General features: G+C 36.0%; 1 protein-coding gene across 1 annotated transcript; it reads right to left on the bottom strand.

Moving 5' to 3' along the window:
* Positions 1–3,638: 3,638 nt before the first annotated feature.
* On the bottom strand, positions 3,639–11,504 carry LOC144445835 (uncharacterized). Its single transcript, XM_078135478.1, has 9 exons — positions 11,263–11,504; positions 9,453–9,546; positions 8,238–8,267; positions 7,886–7,948; positions 6,793–6,831; positions 6,065–6,193; positions 5,265–5,345; positions 4,878–4,937; positions 3,639–3,790 (listed from the first exon to the last, which is right to left on the bottom strand). Exons 1-9 carry the CDS (start codon positions 11,347–11,349, stop codon positions 3,639–3,641), a joined length of 735 nt encoding a protein of 244 aa, XP_077991604.1. The 5' UTR covers positions 11,350–11,504.
* Between the last annotated feature and the right edge of the window lie 1,631 nt (positions 11,505–13,135).

The following is a 13,135-nucleotide window of genomic DNA, read 5'->3' as shown; positions in this document are numbered from 1 at the left end:
GTTGCTATGGACGCAGTTGCTAGACATACATATGCAATTTTTGTATGACCATTCACATGCCTATCCATCCTGTTGTTATATATTGCACGCTATCATTTCTTTGTTGGTGTGGACGTAGCTTCAGTTGCAAGGCTTATATTTGACAATTGTTTTTTTAAGTTTGGCAATATGCCCTCCAAATAATCAATATTGATGTGCGACTTGCTAATATTATAAGTTGCTGTATACAATTAACAGACGTATTGTTGATAGTCACAATACTTTAATTCGAATCTGCATTGACTCATGCAAATTTTCGTTCAAACCTTTGGAGAAAGTATAGGATTGTTATGTATACTACAAGATAGTTACTAGTTTCATATTATTTTATCTGTCTCTTTCTTTGTGTTTGTATGCTTTTTACATTTTTATGGGACATCTTGATGGCCTGGATTAAAGAAATAATAATTTTCAATGTACACCGCCATTTGCCTTTGCTATTCGTATACAAGGCAATTGCGTCAATAACGAATACTAGGTAGCTGAGAGAGGAAATTCCTACTTGGCTGCTTACAAATACATGTATATGCATATACAAATCATCATTCAAGCTTCTGTTTTCCTGTTCAGACGACATTTGTATTTTGCAAATCAACAAATACACCATTTTATGACAGAAATAATCAAGAATATACACATAATCCTGTAGACATATTTCGATTACATGCTACATTAATGTATTAATTTATGTGACTAAGGATAGACAGGTAACTCGTGTTTGATAATAAATTTATTCCGTGGTGTGATGTGAGGTTACAATTCATTGTCTCTATCGTAATTTTTGCATGATTGATCTGTATGAATTCGTTATTTCTTATTGGTTCATTTGCTTTTCCCGGTTCGGCACGGTACGTTGTAGTGAATTAAGAATGCTGTAGCGATCAAATTGTTATACAACCGTAAATAGAGTACTGTTTAAATACTAAGAGTAGATTATTCTGAAGCCGATCAACTGTGACTATAAAACAGCTTCCGTTGTGACAGTTCGAATGAACTTGATTTTTTAGCCCCCTCGAAGGGTTGCCATTACAACGGGCTCCATTTGTCCCTGCTTCCATCCATCTGTCCGTAATACGTCATTTCACAGACATAGAATATCCGATTTCTTTCAAACCTGACAGATAGGTGACATATATTATCAAAATCAAGCCAATTCCTACCTTCACAGACACATTGTAGTATTTACATATTGCCATTTTCTTTTAAATCATGTTTACAAGTAATATTGAAGAAAGTAACTTTACACAGGCACTGTGTTTGGTGCTAATGTCACTTTTACTAAATAACAGACATATTTGTATTAAAAATCATTATTTACTGCATAACAAAATACATGTAAAAGTGTATTAAGACCGATTATTAAAAATAATGATTTACTGCATAACTCAAAAAATGTAAAAGTATATTGAGACTCCATTTGATACGTTGAACAACTGAAATCTACATACATACTGAAATCAAATGTCAAACTAAACCAACATAACATCCGGTGAGGATACGATAACGAAATCATACAATATATTGCAATTTATTTATATCTAGAACCATCTAAATATTGAAGATCAGATTGAGTACATTTAGCCGAATGGATTTTTTTACTGACAATCTTCAACTCCGACTTGCTAGGATTATAAGTTCCTTGACAGTTGCAGTTTCTGAATAGGAAACAGTCGTCGAACACTGTGGATAAAGTAAATATAAGAGTTATACCTATCACTATCTATCTATCTATCTGTCTGTCTGTCTGTCTGTCTGTCTGTCTGTCTTTCTGTCTGTCTGTCTGTCTGTCTGTCTGTCTGTCCGTCCGTCCGTCCGTCCGTCCGCCCGTCTATCTATCTATCTATCTATCTATCTATCTATCTATCTATCTATCTATCTATCTATCTATCTATCTATCTATCTATCTATCTATCTATCTATCTATCGATCCATCGATCCATCCATCTATCCATCCATCCATCTATCCATCCCTCACCCATCCATCCCCATCTACCAACCTACTTGTCTGTCTGTCTGTCTGTCTGTCTGTCTGTCTGTCTGTCTGTCTGTCTGTCTGTCTGTCTGTCTGTCTGTCTGTTTTTCTATCTATTCATCTCTCACTGTCTCTCTGTCTCTGTCTCTATCTACGTCTATTCATCTGTCTTATTTATTTCTCTGTCTCTCTCTGTCTGTCTTCCTGTTTGTTTGTCTGTCTGTCTGTCTCTGTCTCTCCCTCTGCTTATGTCTGTCTGTCTGTCTGTCTGTCTGTCTGCCTGTCTGCCTGCCTGCCTGCCTGTCTGTCTGTCTGTCCGTCTGTCTGTCTTTCTATCTATTCATCTCTCACTGTCTCTCTCAGTCTCTGTATCTATCTACATCTATTCATATGTCTTATTTATTTATTTCTGTCTGTCTGTCTGTCTGTCTGTCTGTCTGTCTGTCTGTCTGTCTGTCTCTGTCTCTCCCCCTGTTTCTGTCTGTCTGTCTGTCTGTATGTCTGTATGTCTGTATGTCTGTCTATCCGTCTGTCTGTATGTCTGTCTGTCTGTCTGTCTGTCTGTCTGTCTGTCTGCCTGCCTGCCTGCCTGCCTGCCTCTCTCTCTCTCTCTCTCTCTCTCTCTCTCTCTCTCTCTCTCTCTCTCTCTCTCTCTCTCTCTCTCTCTCTCTCTCTCTCTCTCTCTCTCTCTCTCTCTCTCTCTCTCTCTCTCTCTCTCTCTCTCTCTCTCTCTCTCTCTCTCTCAGGTTGTTATCGTAGTAATTATTTTTTTAAACTTATTTGCCATATTCAGACCCCGTACAGACGTTATAAATTTGAGACAGACATTTTGAAATTTTGTGTTTCCACGAGTATTATTGTATTTACCTTCAGTACTCTTTTTACATTTCCTTTTCTGGCAGACCTCACAGGTTGACTTCGGTAGGCCTAACGAGATAACAGAAGGAAGGAAATTTATTGTTATAAGCGACATTTGATTATCTGTACAGGTTTCAAGAATGCAACAGTTTAAATATGAATGATACTATAATCTTCCGATATGGGCGTTGAATGGAAATATATATACTGTTCTTAGACTAGTGCCTCCATCGACAATAGTGTAACCCTTTAAGTCGATGCTACAACATTTGGCGTAGTTTTTGAAAAGTTTCCCATCTCCATGTCGAATTTTTACCACATGCTCCTATGAGAGGGCAATACTCTCTCTACCTCCCCTTTCCTTCATTCCTCGTGACATACAGAGGATAAGCTTACCTTGAAATTTAGCCATGTCACAGTGCCGCTTATGTGGAATTGATTGGAAGAGCGGTTCAGGTGCAAACACTGATTTTTTACCTGTGATAAAATAATGTAAAAAGTACAACTCGGTCATATACACGTATCGTTGTTCGGTTTGTGCAGGTAAACATAGTAATACCTCAATTATGCCTGGAGTAAATACAACAAATAAACCTGAACTGTTGTTCCCGTACGTATTATATCGGAATGCGAGCTAACATTCACAGTATATCCCTCTATTGGTAAATTCCATTATTATAATTGTAATCCAAAAATATGATCTACATCAACTAAACCAACATAACATCCGGTGAGGATACGATAACGAAATCATACAATATATTGCAATTTATTTATATCTAGAACCATCTAAATATTGAAGATCAGATTGAGTACATTTAGCCGAATGGATTTTTTTACTGACAATCTTCAACTCCGACTTGCTAGGATTATAAGTTCCTTGACAGTTGCAGTTTCTGAATAGGAAACAGTCGTCGAACACTGTGGATAAAGTAAATATAAGAGTTATACCTATCACTATCTATCTATCTATCTGTCTGTCTGTCTGTCTGTCTGTCTGTCTGTCTTTCTGTCTGTCTGTCTGTCTGTCTGTCTGTCTGTCTGTCCGTCCGTCCGTCCGTCCGTCCGCCCGTCTATCTATCTATCTATCTATCTATCTATCTATCTATCTATCTATCTATCTATCTATCTATCTATCTATCTATCTATCTATCGATCCATCGATCCATCCATCTATCCATCCATCCATCTATCCATCCCTCACCCATCCATCCCCATCTACCAACCTACTTGTCTGTCTGTCTGTCTGTCTGTCTGTCTGTCTGTCTGTCTGTCTGTCTGTCTGTCTGTCTGTCTGTTTTTCTATCTATTCATCTCTCACTGTCTCTCTGTCTCTGTCTCTATCTACGTCTATTCATCTGTCTTATTTATTTCTCTGTCTCTCTCTGTCTGTCTTCCTGTTTGTTTGTCTGTCTGTCTGTCTCTGTCTCTCCCTCTGCTTATGTCTGTCTGTCTGTCTGTCTGTCTGTCTGCCTGCCTGCCTGCCTGTCTGTCTGTCCGTCTGTCTGTCTTTCTATCTATTCATCTCTCACTGTCTCTCTCAGTCTCTGTATCTATCTACATCTATTCATATGTCTTATTTATTTATTTCTGTCTGTCTGTCTGTCTGTCTGTCTGTCTGTCTGTCTGTCTGTCTCTGTCTCTCCCCCTGTTTCTGTCTGTCTGTCTGTCTGTATGTATGTATGTCTGTATGTCTGTCTATCCGTCTGTCTGTATGTCTGTCTGTCTGTCTGTCTGTCTGTCTGTCTGTCTGCCTGCCTGCCTGCCTGCCTCTCTCTCTCTCTCTCTCTCTCTCTCTCTCTCTCTCTCTCTCTCTCTCTCTCTCTCTCTCTCTCTCTCTCTCTCTCTCTCTCTCTCTCTCTCTCTCTCTCTCTCTCTCTCTCTCAGGTTGTTATCGTAGTAATTATTTTTTTAAACTTATTTGCCATATTCAGACCCCGTACAGACGTTATAAATTTGAGACAGACATTTTGAAATTTTGTGTTTCCACGAGTATTATTGTATTTACCTTCAGTACTCTTTTTACATTTCCTTTTCTGGCAGACCTCACAGGTTGACTTCGGTAGGCCTAACGAGATAACAGAAGGAAGGAAATTTATTGTTATAAGCGACATTTGATTATCTGTACAGGTTTCAAGAATGCAACAGTTTAAATATGAATGATACTATAATCTTCCGATATGGGCGTTGAATGGAAATATATATACTGTTCTTAGACTAGTGCCTCCATCGACAATAGTGTAACCCTTTAAGTCGATGCTACAACATTTGGCGTAGTTTTTGAAAAGTTTCCCATCTCCATGTCGAATTTTTACCACATGCTCCTATGAGAGGGCAATACTCTCTCTACCTCCCCTTTCCTTCATTCCTCGTGACATACAGAGGATAAGCTTACCTTGAAATTTAGCCATGTCACAGTGCCGCTTATGTGGAATTGATTGGAAGAGCGGTTCAGGTGCAAACACTGATTTTTTACCTGTGATAAAATAATGTAAAAAGTACAACTCGGTCATATACACGTATCGTTGTTCGGTTTGTGCAGGTAAACATAGTAATACCTCAATTATGCCTGGAGTAAATACAACAAATAAACCTGAACTGTTGTTCCCGTACGTATTATATCGGAATGCGAGCTAACATTCACAGTATATCCCTCTATTGGTAAATTCCATTATTATAATTGTAATCCAAAAATATGATCTACATCAACCCGTATATACATAGCTCATGCATATGTTGTATATATAATACATTATACATGAAATTCTAAAAAGTACTATACAGATAAACAGAATGATATATAACTTCACTCTTGATAGATAACACAATGATTTATAGCCCATTTCCGTAGAACGAGTCAAAGCTAATAAAGGAACTATCAAACTAAAAGAGCCTCGTCACAAGGTTTCATGTTGAGATAGACACTATAAAAAATAACATACATACACCACTTTTATACACTGCACTGAGCATGAGTTTTGTTTGAACTTCAACAGATTATACCATGTGTAGTTATAGTGTGCATGCTGTTACTGTTTATATCAGTAACTAAATATAGAGCCCGCACAGTGTAAGTGATGTTTGTGTGTTAATTTTATCATGTCTATCATGTCTATCATGTCTATCTCAGGCTCACTAATCTTGATAATTTATTCAATAGCCGCTCGCTGTACGGAAAGGTGGTGTAAAGCTTACATATGCAGCTACTCCGAACCGATGTATCTTTTATCCATGGCAACTTAACAGCTTTAACATCGTCTGGTGTTGTACCTCTTCCTGCAAACATGGGATGATACCGAAAAAAGGCATAGTTGTGCGACATCACTGAAAACAAACAAACAAGTCAACTCAATGTAAATTATGGTTATGGAGATATGACTAATTATGAATATCATTAAAATGACATGTATGGAAACCATACATGTGAATCAACAATGTTATATTTATTTCGATATATTAATTATAGCTGAATGTGAAATATGAATTATTAATATCTTACAAGTGTTTTACAGCGTGTCACCTTTTATGAGATATTTATATTATGTGGGTTTCTAATACAATAAGACATACAAAACTATTTTCTTCTGTGGTGGGTTGACCAGCTACATGAAAAAGAGTGGCTAAAATTTGAACAATGAACTTGTAGTACGCTTATGTTTTATCAAATGTTAAAAATTCTTGTTAAAAATTCGATTTAAATCGCCATGTGTGATACGCATATATGTCATCAGTGTATTAAAGAATATATATATATATATAATTATATTCTGTATGATTGTCATTAGTCACATCGATACATGTCATCCTTTATGATAATGTTGCGAATTTAGATTACTTAGGTAATGTAATGGGATGACACCCTCTTTTCTGTCTTGAACTTTATATAGCAACTCAAAATGCACTTTAATACATTATATATTTACCTGCTGGTGATAGAATATGAGACGGAAGCCTCGACTGACCTATAGAGAATGAAAGTATGAACTTTAAATATCTAATAAATATCTACGAAAATGTATCAAAACATGGTGTAATATGAGTCGGAAGCCTCGGCTGACCTATAGAATATAATATATGAAATTATGACCTCATTTAAACATCTAATAAATATATACGAAAACAATAGGGAACATACAATCCTGACTGAGCATGCTCAGACGCAAAGGACTGTGGGATTATCTGTGTTTAGTATAATACGTAATCTGGCGCTACCGATAAAATAAATCCCACGCAATGGTCATGGTGACTATAAATTGATTATTTGTGGTTACAAACAATGTAACAATATTGCTTATAACACTAATTTATTATTAGTATTTATTATCACATTTCCCAGGATACAACATTCAACATGGCGGGTTTGCAAGTTCCCAATTATGTGTTTGTATGTAGCTTTATTTCTTCCAATCTGGGTGTATTTTGAGAAATGACAACTGTCCTAGGTTAGTGTTGTGTCTAAGATTAATATCTCTATGTGATATTACATGCATTCAGTTAACAGTTGCAAGCAATTAACCAGCTTCTGCTACTGATGACTCTAAATTCCGCCGCGCCCTCAAAGAGTCTGAACTAAAACCATGGACAAAACTTCATTCTCACACTTAACTAAAAATGATACATCGCGGAAAGGTTATTAGGGTTAATGATATGCATAACATGTCTTGAATGTTCTCGGGATGCATATAGATTTCAAAACGAGCCCGTCATGCGAAATATTGCCAAACTTAACTAATATAAAGGTATTTGATGATCATTTATTGCAGCCTTTACTGCTTTGAATACTTAACTTCAGAAAACGTACTGGGTCGCAAACTTTGCAATGACATTTCCCAAAACGCATCGGATTTTGTTATCAGTCTAAACTCTTCTGTGGTGGGCGGAAGTGAGAGCCACCACTGGTACATTCTGGGTTATCGCGACTAAACACGACCAAACACACACAGATACACACAGATACACATAGACACACACACTTATGCATGCATGCCTATGTACATACAACGTCTATGATTTTACCTTTTATCTCACGCCTTTTCGATTTTCCGTCACTATCTACAATATATCCATGAAGAAATAGAACTAAGAAAAAGAAGAAATTATCACATCCAATATTAAAAACTTCAATTTTTAATGATAATTCTATAAATATGTTTTTGTACTGCTAAAAGCCAACGACGTGGCAACCAAAATTAAAGTGCTTAGAATTGTGAGTCACTGCTTTTAGTAAAGGTAGCGTGTATCACAATCGATGAATGGTATTCGTAAAGTGTTAAATAGTTCAAATCAACATTGTGACAACAAGTGTGAAGATAAATATTGGTCCTAGAATTGTCAGCATCAATAAAGTTACGGTTCTTTCCTCACTTACCTGTGACTGATTTTCTCCCTGATCTCCTGGCTGTTGAAGCAAAAATAAGATTAAATATGCATAAAAAATGTACACAAAGGCTTTGATTGTCAAAGGTTCTGTCTATAAATAATATCGTAAACCATACAGTTCTAACCCAAATATTTCGAAGAGACCGAGCTCCTCTTCATCGATGGGTCTCCATTTAATTCTGTCAAAGAAATCAAGTTGTCCTACTCATTGACCCGCTACATGAAAAAGAGTAGCTACAATTTGAACTATGAGCTTGTGGTACGCTTTTGTTGTTAAAAAGTCGAATTAAATCGCCATGTGTGATATAATATATGTCATTATTGTATTGTATTATATGTCATTATTATATGTATGTATATATATACACACACACACACATATATATATATATATATATATATATATATATATATATATATATATATATATATATATATATATATATATATATATATATATATATATATATATATATATAGGAAGTCAGTGGTAAGATTTATCCGTAGCACAGTGCTCGATACGTCTGCACGCTGAGCGGAGTATATGTTGAGGTTAGAAGAAAATCAAGTCGGGTTTTTCGTCTCTACAAGCCTGTTTCGTGAGTAAATCACTCGTCAGAAAATGTTGATATATTATATATATATAAATAAATACACACACGGACGGACGGACGGACGGAAATTATTTGGGTCAGAACAGTATGGTTTTCCATATTATATATATACGGACAGTCAGGTACGCAAACAGACAGACAGACAGGCAGACAGACAGACAGAGAGGCATATAACAACATACATACATACATACATACATACATACATACATACATACATACATACATACATAATCAAAGTGAGTTGGTTGGAACTTGAGGTGCTAAGTTGTAACTCCGAGTTTCACGCTCAATGCGTTCATCAGACAACAATGAACGCATTGAGCGTGTCTGATGTGTCTGATGAACGCATTGAGCGTGAAACTCGGAGTTACAACTTAGCACCTCAAGTTCCAACCAACTCACTTTGATTATTCCCGCCCTGCTTACCCAAGCATCGAGCACTCTATTCTACGAGTTTGATACCATTTACTACATACATACATACATACATACATACATACATACATACATACATACATGCATACATACATACATACATACATACATACATACATACATACATACAATGGCGAATAACTGTATCTTACCTTCAGTAAATTCTACTTCTCTCTTTAAACTGTTAGATTCCACGTAAGTTTTTTTCTTTGCAACATGAACTATGTTCTCGGGATAACCATTGATCTATAAACAAAAAATCACTTTAACTTGGTACAAACAAAAAACACAAATATCCTCCAATGAAGACAAACTCTACAGATTACAAATTTATGATACAATAAACCTATTTTAGATGTCTTTGTTTTTATATAGAGTTTTATCATAGTTATATTTAGGACTGGGTTGATGCAACAAGTGCGATTATCGCATTTTTAAGCGGAATCTATGCGCGTCAATACATGCAACAAAAACAAGTCGAATATACTCTCTGTGTAAAGGAAGAGTATTCTAATGGGGCAAGTGTTCGATATTTGCAGAAGGGTCTATTTTCGTAGAAAAGAGATAAACACTTACAATAGAATTTTCGTTATTTTTTCGGCATTATGGTCAGCAACGATAGTTAATAAGTCATAACATTGACGTATTTAAAATAGCATATATTGAAATACCTCAACAAAAAAGCCATTACTAAATGTGGAAATGTTATAAGATACAATTATTAATAAGATTCATAAAACAGCAACTTAACAAAAACCCAGATTACTCTAGCAGCTGTTAACATGTAAATGATAAGTTATCACGTGTGACACTTACAAGATCTCACTAATGAAATAGAAAAGCATGGCCCGACCAATCATGTCGTCTCATTAATCGTATATAAGGTATGTATTGTTTCAATTTGATTAATTGTAGTCTAGCGTTTGTTTATAGTCCAACGCTTTTCAACCCTGGCTTTGTTTTTATAGTACTACATACGTCATGATTTGAAATTGATGGCGCTGTCTGAAACATTTTCATTTGGCCAATACAGTTAGATAGGGGTGAGGGTGACTTTGTGCGTTCGCGTAATGTACTGGTATTACAGAAATACAAGAAACAGAACTACATATTCGAAATACATTTAGTTTATGCAGTAGTGCTAGAGACAACGTATCTTAGTCTCTTTGTCAGATATGTGTGTTTATGAATTACATTTATTTATTCTTAGTTCCAAATATGGCGGGTTCCAATAAATAATTGCTAAGCTGACTCATGTGATACTGTACTGGTGTATTTTAAGAGGGGAGTCAATGACAACATCGAAATTGTTTCAATTCAAATGAACTATTCTGAAAATGTAAATTTTTATCTTCGGCTATGTCACATATATTTCCACCATCTAGATGAAACTAATAAATCTTGCGATTGTAAACTTCATTTTGTTATCTGCAGAGTTCAATATGATCGCGGTCAAAAGGGAACTTAAATGGTAAAATTCAATGTTGTTATCTAAGTACAGGCTTATTTGTCTTTCGCTTTGTCCTGGCCTCTTGCCAAACCTAGGCCTCTATCGTGTGAATTGTATACTGAAAGACATAGAAAAATCTAGTAGTCCGTTGCTTTTATATTGAGATTGTTCTCTCTTAGTGTAGAATGTGTAGTTCCTTATTGGTTTTTATGTGGTTGTATCAAACAGAGCAAGTGAACGGTAACTTGACACTAGCTGTAAATGAATGGTTGGATGACGTTACAGTTGGGTGTACACAAAGTTTATCTTAGAACTTAGGACCATAGTGATAAAACACATGAACAATCGTGGACATTCAGTATATCAATGGTAGGACTGAAATCAACCTAATACAAACACAGCCAGGTTAGCTCTATTCAAGTATTTAAAGTTTTGAAAAAAATATTGGCTGTATGCCGTACCATGTTAAAGTATTGACATACAAGAGAAAGTCTATATACTGAAGTACTCACTTTCCTAGGTGATCCCAACCTGCTACACGCACGTGCACTCGATGACGTTTTTTGTCTGCTTCGTTGATTCGAGTTTTGGTGAGCCATTACACACCAGATGTTTTGTATAAGTCCTTCAGACACCAAATGTTTAGAACTCTCACCGCAAATCCTTCGTGTTTGTCAGTCCACGGTTTTCTTAAACACGTGTAGTTAGTCTAACTTGTGACAATTATACCCACTATTCTGTAACCACACCACCTTGGGGGTTGTCCACTACTCGATTTGATGTTAGGAGGAAATTCTCCACTTATGTCAAAGAGATTTTCGCAATTCAATTGTTGTCATGACAATATTGATATACAGTGTCAAAAATGTGTTTACGGTACAACAAGTACCGTACACTGTACATAGCGGAACCAAATCTTACAATGTTACCATTGTTAAGCAATCTTTATTGGACATTCTTAATAACCTAGTAACCTTTCAAACAGTTTACATGACGTCGTCCCTAGCAACCAAAGGGCAAAGTAATCTTGGGTTTCTTTTCCCTCTTAAACACATTTACACCAGATGTAGTAAAAATACGGTTACAAGACAACGTAAATGTGTTGTTTTATATATTTTAGGGCAAACAAAAGCCTTGTAATGTATTTCACTCTTGTTTTAAAGTGTTCAAGGCATTCAATTGTTTATTAACATAGTATGTCAGGAAAGCTGTATTAAAAACAGAAAATGACAAATGTGAATTAAAATTTGAATCGTGTTATATTGTCTTCCCTAAGTGAAATGTTTCGATATTCGTCGACTCTGCGTGACTAGTACTGTATCACCATTTCTCAAAAACGGCTGACTCAATTCAAACGCAATGTGGCACACACAATTGTTTGGGTAATGGCTAGAACTGATTCATTTTAGGGCTAGATCGATCTATGCGAGTAGCATATATAGTTGTGGTCAGTTGAATTCAAATGGTTTGTCCATATAATCCACAATTGACCGTCGATGGCGCTCTTTATAAACTTACGAGCTTCTGAAGCTGTGAGTACAGTTGTTGCGAGTCATAGAGTTGAACGTATAAGTATGGATAGTTCTAACGTTTAACTCTAGCACTCATCACACTCTCGCACGAGATCGTTCAGGTCCAAGTCGGGAATTAGGCACGACTGAGAAGAGATTTCGGCTTGCCAGAATCACCTACCCGAGTGTTTTAATTCTCATCTTTAAGTATACAGTCTTCCAAAACAATGGAATTTACACAACGACTATAAATAGCAAATCACACCATAAGATCATGCCATCATAAATAATATTATGTACTTTTCTTTAACCAATCATGTGAATTTTACTTACATCATGCTTGCCCAGCTTCGTCATCGCCAGTCCATTTCTGACCTATGGCCTACAATGCCGAAAAGTAGAATTTATTCCCATAATTCCGAAATACGATATTTTGGATCGTAACACAGTGTCAAAACCAATACTGTAAATGACAAAATTGCTTTTCATATTTAAGTGTACAGTAGATTTACACATACAAATCTCTCAAAGACATCACAAGACAGTTACCCACACAGTCATTAACATCATGTCTCTGTCAATTATTGGGACAGTTATGTAATGTCCAAATAAGGTATATTTGTCAGCTCAGGATGCTACTTTTACATTGTTTACGGCACTGTAGCAGCTGTGGGTCACTTTCTACATGTGCTGATCGAGGGACTTTGACCAGACTTTGGTTAGAACCACATTTGTCATCCAGACTAACTTCCACGTAAATTTTGTCATTTGCTAATAATACCTAAAAGCTAAGATTTTCTTTATTGACGTGAACCCTGATGAATGTTAATGAAAATATTCACTTTTTTTATAATAATATAATAATAATATAGTT

This window comes from Glandiceps talaboti, chromosome 14 (genome assembly GCF_964340395.1).
Source record: "Glandiceps talaboti chromosome 14, keGlaTala1.1, whole genome shotgun sequence".
NCBI lineage: Eukaryota > Metazoa > Hemichordata > Enteropneusta > Spengelidae > Glandiceps > Glandiceps talaboti.
Note: the sequence above shows the minus strand (reverse complement) of the source record. Positions and strands in the feature narration are given on the sequence as shown.

What these genes read in the sequence shown, in the direction of transcription:
- LOC144445835 (XM_078135478.1), bottom strand. Translation starts at nt 11,349, where the DNA reads ATGGCTCACCAAAACTCGAATCAACGAAGCAGACAAAAAACGTCATCG. An exon ending in AGAAGTAGAATTTACTGAAG is followed by an intron (nt 8,268 to 9,452) that starts GTAAGATACAGT and finishes TTGCTTCAACAG; the next exon opens with CCAGGAGATCAGGGAGAAAA. An exon ending in GAAAAGGCGTGAGATAAAAG is followed by an intron (nt 6,832 to 7,885) that starts GTAAAATCATAG and finishes CATTCTCTATAG; the next exon opens with GTCAGTCGAGGCTTCCGTCT.